At 37.2% G+C, this 14,673-nt stretch overlaps 1 protein-coding gene across 1 annotated transcript in view; it reads left to right on the top strand.

Annotated features, from left to right (window-relative positions):
• Positions 1-8,428, top strand: part of THSD7B (thrombospondin type 1 domain containing 7B) — a 718,374-nt gene extending 709,946 nt beyond the window's left edge. Inside the window, exon 27 of the mRNA XM_045559264.1 lies at positions 7,232-8,428. Coding sequence (XP_045415220.1) covers positions 7,232-7,313 — 82 coding nt within the window. The 3' untranslated portion in view covers positions 7,314-8,428. The remainder of the gene's footprint in view (positions 1-7,231) is intronic.
• Positions 8,429-14,673: the final 6,245 nt, after the last annotated feature.

The following is a 14,673-nucleotide window of genomic DNA, read 5'->3' as shown; positions in this document are numbered from 1 at the left end:
TCTGAAAATAAGTGGACCTAGACTTCAAAACTGTGTTGTTTAAGAGTCAAATGTACATTTCAATGTTTTCAAGTATGCTAAGAATATTTTATTAGCTTTCCAAGCAGAAGTTTCAAAGTTTTTTTTTTATTTTCATAAGATTAAAGTATTACTTCACTTTTTTTCTCCAAATCAAGATATTTATATTCATCATCTGTCTCATAGACTATTTCTCTGAGAATTTTTACACAAGGTTTAATCTTGATTCAAATCTGGCCTTTGTATATTTAGAAAATTGGAAAATTCTGTTTCCAAGGCTACACATGTTTCTAAGTCTTTGCTCTTGGTCAGTGGATGTCAGCAAAGAAAATAAAATGACTTTAATTCTTTCTACCACCTATAGTGATAGAAATGGAATCTGTAGAAATTGGATTTCTATCCCACTAACATTTCCACAGTGTTGTAGTGAAAAGTAACAGCTTCAGTTAGTCATTCACCCTATGGTCAAATGATTTGACTAATTTTATGTCCGAATTGATAAGTTTGGCAAGTGTTGCCTAGATCCAGTCTTAATGAGCACGTGTGAAATTGAAAGCTTTGTATGAGGTTCAGAGCAATAGGAAACATTCACTACCAGAAAAGATTTAAAAGGTGGGGGAAGGTCCTTATATCACTGCAGAAAACATGAAGCTTCAGCAGATAAGAAACTGCTCTCAAAGCAATTGTTGAGCCAACACAGTGCAAGGTAATCAGATAGTCTATTGGTCTGTAAAAGCTTGGATGAATTCTAGTTGTTAATAGTCACACTCCCAAATCTAGATTCTATGATTCCCTCTTCCCTCAAATAGCTAAAAGTCTAAAAATTAACATGTAGTGACACGTAAATTTTACCTTTTTACTTTTCTCCATTCCCTCCAACCTAAAAATGTGTTATCCTGAATCCATTCCTTCAACAACGAATATTTATCAAGGTCTTTTTCTGTATAACTCTAGGTTCTGGGGATTAATTAGGTATGTCAATTAATTCTGGTAACAAACAATTTTCTAGAGAATTTTTAAATTATAAATCAATGGAATTTCCTCTTATTTTTCAGTGGTTAAATTACATAAACATTTATGCACGTTATTTCTCATAACTATTCTTTTCATCCATTTAATAATCCCTCCATTTAATAATCCCTCTTTGGGAGGAGCACAATAGCTCTGTACCTGAATTTGTTACACATGCTCCCCTCCTGCAGCCTACAACTAGATTAATCTTTCCTAAAACTTAGCTCCGGATGATCAGCCCTTCTCCTACTCATGCACAAACAGTGGCTTCCCAATGACAGCAAAACTAAGTCTGTTCTGATTGTTTAGCCAGTCAAGTCTTCCACAATTAAAGCCCAAACAACACTTTCAACTTCATCTTCTACTCAGTCCCTACACCCTGGACAGTCTGGCAAGTTGTATAGGCCAAAATATATCTGTCTTCATTTTCTCATTGAGGAAAAGAAAAAAAAAAGAATTTTTTAAATAAACTTTTTTGATTTAGATAAATTAGTAAATTTTATACTTTAATATTTAATCAATGTGCTTAATTATACAGTCCCATCATTAATCCTATTTTAGATATTAATACAAGATTTCATTATAAAATACTCATTCACTCTAATTTCATATTCACAACACAGTTTTATTTAACATCCGAATCTATCTTTCAGGTTGGTCACTTTGTCACTGCTTCAATCTTCCTTTCCACAATCAAATCCAGTTTCCAGTTTGTCATATTCATTCCCACCCAAGTCCTTTGCGATATAGCACTTCTTTGAATCTGTTTGTGCTCTTGTTCCAGAGATTTCATACTAACACCCCAGTACCTATCCACATATGTTAGGAAAGATGGCCATTTTATTTGTCCTGTGTGTATATTTATGATCTCCATTTAAAGAAAAAGTTTTTTATATAACAAAGGTAGCCACTCATAAGATAAAAGATTTTATAAGGGTTGAATATAAGGCTACAGCCTCTTTTTGAGGGATAGTTTTTTAAGAATAGTAACTTTATCTTATGGCACTTAGGATGCTACCCATTCAATTTCTCAAGGAGGCTTGTGCTTCTAAGGTTTACTCCTTATATTCCATTCATCTAAAATGAACTTTTCATTGGTAGCTGTTGGTACTCTACCAGGTCCTCCAAGTCAAACTCAAATCCCAACATTTTCCTTGCCAAACAGTCTGGAATAACTTGTTATTTTTTTTTGGTAATTATTTATTTGTTTATTTATTTATTTTATTTCAGCTTATCATGGAGGTACAAAAGTTCAGGTTATATACATTGCCCATGTCCTGCCCATCCCCCCAAGTCAGAACATTCAAGTGTGTCCATTCCCCAGACCGTGCGCAACACGCTCATCATGTAGTTATACACCCATCCCCTCTCCCCACCCCCCACCTCAGTCCAAAACCCAATTGGTGTTATTCCCAAATGTGCACTTAGGTGATGATCAGGGAAACCAATTTGGTGGTGAGTACATGTGGTGCTTATTTTTCCATTCTTGGGATACTTCACTTAATAGCATGGGTTCCAACTTTTTTGTTCTCCTGGAATAACTTGTTAATGTCTCCTTTCCTGTGGCACTTACTCCATGCTGGTGGTGTAGTTATTTGTCAATATCCTTCTTCTCTCCCAAACCCCAAAGAATTTGAGTGGGGAGAGATAATTATTATGCTTTATTGAATTTTTAGAACATAAATCTGATAAATATTTATTGAACAAATAAATAAGTGGATGAATAATGAGTAGATTAGTAAAAACTGATTTATTGCCCATGATTTTTAGAAAAACTGTCTAGGAAAAAAAATCTAATATTTCTATGTCAAACATAAAATATTTTATATACATTGCCTTTTTCAATCCCCATAATAATCTAATGAGGTATTACTATTATCATTTCCATTTTTAAAGAGTGAGTAATTGATCCTCAGAGAAATTAAATAGTTTTTCTGTTAGAATCAACCCCAGGCTTGCCTATCCCCAGAGCACATGCTCTTTCTCTTGGTCTTTGAGTTTCTGTAGTTTCTTTCTCTTTGTTAATAGTATCCTAAAAACTCTTTAGACTCAGTGGAATGTCTACCACTTTCACATTTTTTTAGAGGCTTCTTATTTCACAAGTAAGTAAACTATAGACCTGGGAACAGATCTATTGATATCAAAACACATACCATTTGCTGTTACTTATGAGCTGCCTAAAGAAACCCAAATAGATATTTTCACAGCACCTGATTCTATTAAATAGCTTGCAGGAGAGTTAGAGGATAACTGTTTTGGAGATTTTTATACTTCCCCTTAAAATAAAAAGCTTAGGACAAGAGAACTGCTATAATATATCAGGTCTTGGGTGTAAACTTCAGAGGAAAGTAATTTATACTAAAATTTGGAAATGCTTTTTAGAAAATATCAAAAAATCGTCCTTCTAAAGATGACTTCTTTCAGATGCAATCCTTTGAACATTAGAGTTTGGAGTTTTAGAAGTATTACTGACACCCTAGTTCCCTTGGCAATAAATATCCATAGAGCAGTGTAGTGGGGATAACCACTGGGTGAGCTTGTAGTTCACCTGGACATAGCACCTGGAAGTTACTCCAGATAACGATGCTGGTTCTGCCTTGCCCAGCACAATTTGGTGATGGATTCTCATCCTTCCCAGATTTGAGAGTGGTACTTCCACTTCCAGAGGCTTGCCTCTCACAAGTAGCTGCCAAAACAAAAGACGGTCCATTGCTTTCATCACTATTTAATCTCTGCTAGCCTAGGGATGAATCCTTGTGGCTTGAATTCAAGAGTGCTGAGAAGTGCCAGCAGTTTCCCTGTCTGCCCACAATAAGCTCACTTTTCTGGCTTAGTACATTTTTCTCCTTTGCTAAAATGCAAATGACCCTAAAAGAGGTCACTTTGGAATGCGTCAGTCAAGGATCTCTCACGGCCAGGGTTGCAAAATGGTTTTCTCCTTTGTGCCAACTTTAACGGCCGCGGTGGCTGTCAGGAGCGCTCCATTAGGAAGAGTGATGAGGCTACGCCTCGGCTCAACAGGAGTGAATCGTGTGATGGATTAGAGGTGTCCGCGTGGGCACAGGATGACTGGTGGTGGTAGTGGCCTATGTGCCAGGCATTTATGGGTCCTGATTTAGTGAGTGAGGAGGTGCTCGTACCTTTCCTGATACCAGAGCTGAGGGGGAATAAAAATGAAAAACAAATGTATTTCCTAAAGAAAGAATGGATACCAGTAAGGGAGAAAGGAAGGGGAGCTGGAGGCTCTAAAGACAGCCTCCTCATTGCTGGCCTTGCTCGGGACAGTCCTGCCCCTCAGCTTCACCTCCTGGGGCTCTTTTGAACTGGCCGGGGAACTTTGTGAAGCCACAGCTACCCGGCAAAGTACCACCATATTCAGTGACATTTGTGAGACTGTTAATCTCTCCCAAACCATAATACTTCTCAGATCCCACACATTCATACTTGTGATTTTGATGTTTGTCAATTGAGAGGTTGCACAATATGAAGAAATGCATAATAGACGAAGTCCTAATCCCAGTGACCCCCAACACACCCCATGGCCCAGAAAGGCCCACGGCCTAGCCATGAGGGGCCCCCTTTTCTTTCCAGAGGTGAGCAGAATGTCCATAATTCCATACGTGGAAACTGGTATAAACTTATCTGTGTATATTTGGAATAGAATTTTCCACGCCCAGCTCACAGAAGCTGGCCACGTTTAGTTGTCTCCCAGGTGATAGTATTGGCTCTTTATAAAGATCCAACCGTCTCAAGCCTCTGCCCTGACTCCCAGTTCTCAACTCCCCAATCCCCAGGACTCCCTCATTTCTTTTATTTATTTCTTTATTTTTTTTAATTTCAGCGTATTATGGGGGTATGAATGTTTAGGTTGCATATGTTACCCTTGCCCCCCACCCCCGAGTTTTGACCAATAACTTTTAGTAAATGCCAATTAAAGGCAGATGGCCAAAAACTGTGCTTGAAAGCTCCTACATTTCTTCCTTCTCTTTTCTTTTCTTGTTCCTGTTCTCAACCAAAAAAAAAAAAAAAAATCCAGGAGAGATACGAGGGGCAAGGCCCCTACTGTCATTTCAGATAAACTTCCTTGTACTCTTTTTTGCCATTAGGACAACCCCCACCATCACCACTACCACCCCCAGGGTGGATACACAAGCTGTCACTTTCAGGTCGTCCCAGCCTCTTGTTTGTGTGATGAGCATGCTCAGGACCCCATTTCAAGCTAGAGCCTGGGCCCCTCAATATAATTAGAGCCCCTGGAATATACCTATAGGTTAATATAGAGAACATTGAATTGGATGTTATTCAGATAATTATGCAATGCCCTTTTGAGAATTGGAAAAGACCTAGAAAGCAGGAAATCAAAGGCTGAGACTCCCTCACACAGGATTCTAAATCATGTTGTTTTGCCTCTGCTCAGCATCTCTGGTTGGAGGGTGTCTGCCTGCAGCCATGCTTAGCACCCAGCAAATCCTCAGTGAGCGCCCATCTCATGCCAGGTGCCAGGGTGGGGGGCGCCAGGAGGATCTGTGGTTCCTTTTAGTGGCTTTTTAAAAGATCATTTTTAATTTATCTCTTTGGCTTCCATGATTTGCTTCAAACATCAAACCAAAAAAATAATTTTACCTCTTAAATTAGAACTTAAATGTTTTAAACTAGGAAGTTCTCCCTACGACAATTTTATCAATTTTTTTTAATTACAGTAAAATTCACATAACATACAAGTCGCCATTTTAGCCACTAAGCCAAAGAAGCCAGACACAGAAGCCATACCACATATGATATGATTCCATTTACATGCAGTATCCGGAAGAGGCAAATCTACAGAGGCAGAAAGTTGATTAGTGGCTACTAGGAGCTGAGAAAGGCAGGGAATGGGGAGAGACTGCTTGGTGCATCCGGAGTTGCCTTTGTGGGTGATGAAAATGTTCTGGAGCTCCATAGTGCTGAAGGCACTCAACATTGTGACTACACCACGTGTCACTGAATTGTACACGTTAAGATGTTTGTTTTTAATTTGAATTAACTCAGAATATAAAAGTTTATTCATACATACACACAAAAAAAGTCATTTCACCAATCACCCAATGAATGGCATATACATATATATATATATATATATATATATATATAGGGAGAGTGTGGAAAGAGGTTAAAGCTTGGGTTTGCATATCAGATTTCCTTAGAATCCAGGCTCTGCCACTCACTTAGTGACCTAAGGGGAGTATATAAACAGCCTCTCTAGTCCTTCTCTGTAAACTAGCAATAATCCTAATGCCTCCCTGTAAGGACTGTTCTAAGATATTTTGAGAGATTTTATGTAAAATACTCAGCACAGATCTTGGCACTTAGTATGCATGCATTCAGCCTTAGATGCTGCTATAAAATAAAAGGACAGAAATTTGGAGATGGGGAGAGCGATCTCTCCCCACTGGGGAGACAACCCCAAGCAGAGCAGGCCCTGAGGAGGGAGGGGCACGTGTGGGGGGCTGAGGGGCGTGCGTGGCAGAAGTCAAGCTGTAAGTATTTATAGATACAAATTGAGATTCACTCACACTGAGAAACAAGAAATGCAATGTAGGGTGTTTTGTCCCCAATCTGGGGCATCCCTGTGATATTTGGGAATGTTATTCAACTTCAGCTTGTCTCTCCATGGGGCGGAAAAGCGGCCCTCTCTGACCTGGCAAAGTTGTGGACGTCAGGTAAAGTAGAGACTGGGTGAGAATGGCTTTGCACAGAGTAGAATTGGTCAGATTCTCCTGACAAGACTCTGGCAACTTGGCAGCTAAATGTTAGATTTCAGGCCAGAGCAGAAGTGTGTTTACTTCAAAACAAGATCAGAGGAAGGCCTGACTGCTCCAGCTGCTGACAATGTTAAGCATCTGTGATGGAGAGGTCACAGTAGCTTAGAAATTAGAGGACAGCGGAAGTCCATGTTGCTGTGCAAAAGAAACAAAAGAGAGGAAAATTAGCCCATCTACCAAGTTCCTTGAATCCACTAAACCATTTTTAAAATTTTTAAAAATGATAGCTTCTCCTTAAAGAGAGTTAGAGTATACAATGTTCAAAAAAGCAACCTACACATACAGAGAAATGAACATTTTGTCATTTTACCACTTGAATCTCTATACCTCAAAATTGTCTTTGGTAGATGAAACAGAGTACTGTGAATTTCTTTACCTGAGGAATTCTTTTCCCTTTGCAGCAAGAAGCCAAAACCACATCAAAGCACACCTCCCCAACAGAAGCCTCTGACCTTAGCCTACGATGGAGACTTAGACATGTAACCTGAAAAAGAAATCCAAATGTAGACATCAACTGCCTTAACCGCTTTCTCTTTTGTAGCTCTCAGACTTCTCAGTTTTTTGAGGAATCTCATGATGTGATATATTGGGCAGAATACAAATATTGCAAAAGTAATGTTGCCTCAACGTCACTTGGACATGGAGTCAAGGATTATTAGGTCTGCCATCTTGTTTTCAAGTTGTTTGTGGGTGTGAGCGCTTTATTTTTTTGGTTTTCCTAAGGGACCTGAAAACCCTTCTCTTCCTGTTTGGAACTGGGAGGAAGAAAACATGAGAGAATTCCCACAGACTTGAGTAAACTTGATCTTCAGCAGCAGAATGACAATCCAGAGGAAAGTCCAATCAAGGCATTTACTGAAAAGGACGAGTCTGACACTGCATTGTTACGCACTATATTAGTGCAAAGTTTTATTCTTCCCATACTTCAACACTGAGTTTTCTAGAGTTTACATTGGTTTAAAGACTTTCAAATTGGATTGCCTATTTTCATGAACACAGAGAGAATGGGTTACCATTTCAGAAATTCTCTGAGTTTTAACCTTTAAATATTGTATTTTGTTTTATAGCCAGGGGATAATGGCACTTCATGGATTGCGTCTACTGAAAATGATAAGAGTGTGTGTAACTGCTGGACTAGATGAAAGAAAGCCAGGTGGGTTCTGAATGAAATGTGTCCTGAGTGTTAGGGTGTACAAATGAAATTGGTGGTTATATTGGAGAATGAGGTAGATTATTTGATTATTAAAACTGTATTTTAACAAAAACTTAGCCATGTAGATAGAGCATTAACCGCACACAGTTGTAATTCAGTTTAATGATGACAAACTCTGCTTTTGTAATTTTAATTTTCTTATCTGAATATTTATAAATTCTTTTTTTGAATTTAATTATATGACCTCATTTAATATACATCTCAAACACCAATCCTGTTTGTAGCAAGTCTTGCTTTTATAAGGTTTCAATGATATCTGAAACAACACGTTAAAAAGCTGAGACCATTTTATGAAGATAATTGTTTGTAATCGTAGATGTTGAAAGTAAAAAGGTGCCATCTTGTGGTATTGACTTGTATTTATAACAAATAAAGTGCTCAAGAGACTGCAGTGTCGGCTGTTCTAGATTTATTCACTTCTGAAGTGCCCTTGCTTTGACAGAAACAGTATTAATACCAGTTTTCCAGTGTTACTGTTTTAGGAGTTGATAGCTGAAATCACTGACAGAGAAAATGAATCTTACCCTTCAACACCATCGGGTGTACTATGAAATAAGGCCAATCACAATGACATGGAGTGGCTTTTAGGGAATATTTAGAGCTCAGATAATATTAGAACAAACCACTACAATAATGCACACACTGATATGTAAATGATCTGAGAGAATTAAGAACGTGGAAATGTTAGAAATGTGAAACAATGAGCAGAATATAGGATGTTGTCATTTATGCTGTGACTTCTATTAACCATTTAACATCCAAGTAAGGGCTCCAACTGACTGATTTGTCCAACGGCCCATGATTTTAAAAGGGAAAAAAGTAACATAAGAGGATAGCTTATTTCAATAGTATGGTTAAAGAAACAACTCCTGGAGTTGTGCTTTTATCATTCACTTTAGCTAACATGTCAGTAGTCTTCTTAGTAGTTCAAGAGAGGCTGCTTTGGGGATCAAACCCTGGCTATGCCCATTACTGCCTGTGTGACCCTGAACCAAGAATATAAATTTTCTGTGTCTCAATTATTTCACCCACAAAATGAAGATAATAAAATTATCTTCCTCGTAAGGTAGACATTAATAATAAATATAAATGCTTAATATTCATCACATATCAAAAGTGCAATAAATATTATTTATAATTAGTATTCTATAGCACATTCAAAGGTGGGATCCTTAGGTCATTCAAGTTTTCCATGCATTACAGATTCAACAATTATCTATATATTGAATTTGCATTAATATATTAGACTTTTAGCATTCATGGCTTGAGTAAAATTGTTTCTCTGATAATACAGTTACTCAAATGTTTTTATTTCAGTTGTCCCCATGTTTCAAATATCATAATTAATACATATTTCATTTATTCATTCAAACAATACCAATTTATTAAACATCTACCATGGGTTAGACACAGTACTCAGACATACACTGTTGAATCAATGAAATATAATCCTTTCTGAATTTTAATTTACTTGAAAATTATGCCACATAGATCCAAAGATTTGGGAACTCTACCCTCATAGAGGAAAACCAGGTTAAAAGATGTAACTAAAAAAACAATTCATAAACTGATATAGATTCCAAAAGCTTATGCTTAAAGTCTGTGAATACTTGCCCTTAGGAGAGCATATTGCTCCTGTAGGAAAAACGGTTTTAATATGTGTAGTTCTTATAGGCAGAGAATAAGGGTATGAGGTCAGAAGTGCCCTGGTACTGCTACTAAGTAGTCATTGACCATAACAAGTCACCTAAGCCACCTTTCATACTGCACAGTGTAGAAAACAGACTCAAAAACACCAACTGGTCTGCCCCGTGATTATATATAGTAAAAGTCCCAGATAACCAGCTTGCAGACATACTTGTTCAACATGCAATGGCCTTTTGTATTTTTGAATTAGTTACAGCCATTTAAAATTGAGAGGTTTCACATAAAAGTTTGAAGTTCTAGCTTCTCATGAAAACTTAGATCTGATAACAAATGCCTCAATCTTTCATGGTAATGGTTTTCTGGAACTAAATGTTGGCTTCACTCTTTAGAAATGACATTCACTCTCATTAATTTAACAAATATATATTGAGTATCTATGTAGTTCATTTAATTAATTCATTGAATATCTACTATGTGCTAGATACTACTCTAGATGCTGAGTGTATGTTGGACATGTAAAAAGTCTTTTCATGTCTTTTTTCAACTGTACCTTTTCGATGAAGCATTCCCCAATGAGAATTTAATACTGTAATCCAAGAGTCCACAAATTATAGCTCTTGGGCCAGATCAAGACAGCCGCCCATTTTGGTAAATAAAGTTTTATTGGAGCACAGCCACACCCATTCATTAATGTTTTGTCTATGGCTGTGTTTGCAGGACTGGGTAGTTGCCAAGAGACTGTATGGCCTGCAAAGTCTACAATATTATCTGGCCCTCTACAGAGAAGAATTACTGACCCCATTCCTGCTGGTGCTCTCAATTCCCTTTAACCCCCCAGCTTCTTCTTTTTTTCCAGTGCCTAATCACCTCTAATATTCTATTTGTTATAAAATTTATTTTATAGTTTGTCTATTTTCTCCTTACATTAAGACATTAACACCAAGAAGGCAAAGATCTTAATTTTGCTCACATACGTATCCCAACTGTTTGGAATATGGTAGGTATGCAATGAATATTTGTAGAATGATTGAATGAGGTTAGAGAAATAAGCAGTATACAGCATGTAATCGAAGAAGCCGTGGTGAGGAACTTGCACTTTATTCTAAATCTTATGGGCATGCACAGGAGTGTTGTAAGCAGTGGAGTAACATGACGTGATCCAGACCACGGCAGTCTCATGACTTCCTGCACTTCATACCCTGGATTGGTCAGGCCCAGTCATCTGTGTGCCTGGATTGTGCTGCAGATCTTATTCCAGCAAATACTTCATGAGTGAGAAAGGATTATGGTAATGGAATCTCAAAAGACCAGTGTTCAGTCATTCCACCTCAGATTTCCCTGTGGGTAGAGGCCCCAGGGAGAAACAGGTTTAGTGGAAAGATCTGCATAGTTCTTCAATAACAACATTAAACAGTAAGCTCAATGATTTTGGGACAGAGAAATCTCTTGGTAATTTTACAAGCTTTATGTATTATAGTATAATTTTCTTCTGCAAAATCAACACAAGGATAATCAAGGGTAATCAAAGTACAATAAAACTCAGCTCACCAACTAATATGCTGAGTGGTTTACGAGTGAGCCAAAATAGTCTTCTCCACTTTGGGGTGGCCAAAGCCAGCCTGCCTCTCAGTCCATCATGGCCTCATCCATTTACCCAGGGATTTTATGGAAATATTAGTATTCTCTAATACATCCCATAAGATTAAGAAGCTCTGCAATGGGCAAAAATCATAATTTGTTAATGATATTTGTTTTCCCAAAGAGAAGAAATATCATTAACTTTGTGGCTACTTCTAAAATTATGAGGTTGATCAGGACAACTTGACAAAGTTTACTGAGAATATTCCTACTCTTAATGCATTTATGAACTAGGGAGAAAGCTCATATAAACAGTAAGGGAACAGTGATATGAATGGATGCATGAAGGAAGGCTTGACTCATTGCATCTGGGGGATTAAGGAAGGATTTAGGAAGAAACTGGAATCTTGCTTGCACACTGGAGAGTAAAGACTTTTTGAAGAGGGTAAAGAGAAAGCTAACTGATAACTGGCTAGACATTGCTGCCCCAGATATTCAAGGGAATTTTCACATTCCTTGTGGTAGGGACCAGGATGAAAATAATTTTCACATTCTTGGATTGATCCAAGAATGAGATGCCAAACTGAAGTCTATCAATTTCTTCATCAAACAGCATGAAATATTTTCTCATTTACACCTCCGGATGATTGGGCTTCTCAGAACCAGATTACTAGGAGTCTCCCTTAAAGAGTTTTTATCCCATGCCTACCATGTGAACAGCCTCATCCATCTGACTCCAGAAGCAGGAGTTGTGGATAGCAGTCCGTGCTACTCAGCTACCTAGTTAAATAGAGCCTGTCTCAATTAGTTGGTGGGTAGAAACTGGGGCATATTTAGCCAGGGTCTGGGAATCACACACATGCACAAATAAACCAAAATTACTTCCTAGTGTGGCTTTGCTTTTCTTGATCATTCTCAAAGAAAAATCAACAGATTCAAACTGTTCAACAGTATAAAACAACAAAATTTTGTCATTCAGTGATCTCCAAACATCCTTGGTTCACAGAACCCTTAGTATCCCAGCAATTTTTTCATGATGCTCAATAGGCCAAAAGCAATGCAACTTAATAACAACTGAAAATACTGAATAAGTTATATCTTAAGAATTTAGAAGCCTTTTTTGGGGGGAGGGGGAAGACAATACACATAAGTTAAAAGAAAAAAATAACATTTTGATTTCATTTCTAAATAAGCACAATTACCAAATCACTAGGAGTCTAAGGGGATTTGTACTACAGGAACTTCTCAATCCTTGGAACCAAATTGAATGCTGCCACCCTCAATTTCCAAATTCATACTGATTTTCACGTACTATTTATTTGTGTCACAGCAATCGATGAAAACTCAGCTTCACAAAGATGTGACATCAGAAGAAATGTAGTGCAATCTAATGTTGAAATATGAACTACCACAAGCTAGTAGTTCATACCATGTCTGAGAAATGCTGCATTTTGCTGTTTTCCTTACAAATTTAAAATCTAGTGGATGTAATCCCAAAGACACTGCTGATACACAGCCAATCACAGTTGCGTTTCTAAACAGCCATGAATACATCAGAGTTTTAGACATCAATGTCAATTTTCTATGAGCTTGTTTTTCATTTCAGTGATGAAAAACTGCTTGAGACTCATTTTGTTGTTGTTGTTGTTTTGGTTCCTGAAACTACAGCTTCAATTTATTTCTCAAATCTCCAAATATCTCTCTATCAAGCACTATTGATTTGCTACATATTTAAAAGCACAGAGGGAGAAGTCAAAGGGATTTTGTGTGTGTGATCACTCACCCCTAGTAAATATATTCTGTGAAGATAGAATTTTTATTGAGAATTTTCTTCAAATGGAGTATTATGCCCTCTCCCTCAAAGTTTTCTATTACCAGATCCTTTACCCAAACACTTCTCATTAACACCTTTGCAACATAACCACATTGATATATAACAAAAAAGTAACAACAAAACATGTAGTTGGAACAGGAGGTAGAACAAAGCAAGACGTAGCAGAGAAATTGAAGAAATGAAAGTAAAGAATGGAGAGAAACCTTTGGCTGCTGATTATTACATCACGTTGAAAGGATCCAAAGCCATTGTGATAAAAAGCAATTTATAAAAGTTTTATTCACAACTGTGAAATTTATGAGATTATGTATACATATATGTACACATACATGTGTGTTTGTATTTGTATGCATTTTTATGGGGGAACTAAACTCAAGATTAACAAGGAAAGATCTAAGACCGTTCAAGAGGTAATATGTTCCAGCTCACTATATTAGGTAGGAAATAAATTATTACCCTTATTTTACAGATGAAGTTAGGTACTTTGCAAGATGATTACATCGGTAAATTGTTAACAAACTAGAATAGGCATGAAACTATAGAGAGGTTTAATCCCTTTACCAGCAGACAGGGTATGACCTGCAATCTCATAGCCTAACCAAGGCGAAGAATGGCTACATACCACCTTTCAATCTAAGAAATCATACCCTATGTCTATAATGTCAAGTGTGGATATGTGGCCATGCTCCATGAAGGGCCATTGAAGAATCCTGAGAGTTATTGTTCCCAGTCTTTCATTTTAACAGAATAAGAGGGTATTTCCTCTTAACGGCTCTGTACTGTACCTTCCTTGGACAGAATAACCCATCAGCACAGTGAGGCTGATCATCTTCAGGGGAATGGAGAAGATAGTCAGGCTGCTTGAAGTGTCAATGGGAGAGAGAGAGAAACAGAAAGAGAGAGAAGGAGGAAAGTATTGGAACACATTAGAAAACAAGTGAAGAGTTTCAAGTCCTTCTCTTTGTGTACTTCATACAAAGGATAAGAAACATAGCATTCAGGGACCTCATGGAGGCTGTAGGGCTTTGCCCAGAACTGGGGAGCTCCATCCACATTCCATATTGCCATGGCCAGTTTTTCTATGTGAATGATTCTAGCTGTAGTTGTGTGATGATACAGCCCTGATGGTCTTCATAGTTTGTTTGATAATTTAGAATAACTGCCTCTAATTCTTTAACTTTTAAGAGAAATTTATCATATTTTATATTTTAAATGGGGAATAAGATAAAATGTTTAACACTGACACTAAAGTAGCAAATAAACAAAGGCTTGAGGAAAAAAAATTCAGGTCCTACAAATTTATTTGTTACTCAAAAACTGTATTTTGTTGATTCTATTCTTTAAACTGAGAATAACTTTATAAGATTTTAAATTTGTCAATTTTTCATCTGCACTGTGTCTTTCAAATATTATGACAACACACTAGCCTCTTGCCTAAGATTCTGAAAGGATAAAAAATGTTTTTAAGTACAAAATAGTAATCCTAATTTTTTTTAGCTTTCCAGATTTCCCATAAAAACCAATCTTCTGTTCTATTAATTTATAGAAACACTAAATATACACATGACGAT

This window comes from Lemur catta, chromosome 8, assembly GCF_020740605.2.
Source record: "Lemur catta isolate mLemCat1 chromosome 8, mLemCat1.pri, whole genome shotgun sequence".
In the NCBI taxonomy this organism is placed as follows: Eukaryota; Metazoa; Chordata; class Mammalia; order Primates; family Lemuridae; genus Lemur; species Lemur catta.
Note: the sequence above shows the minus strand (reverse complement) of the source record. Positions and strands in the feature narration are given on the sequence as shown.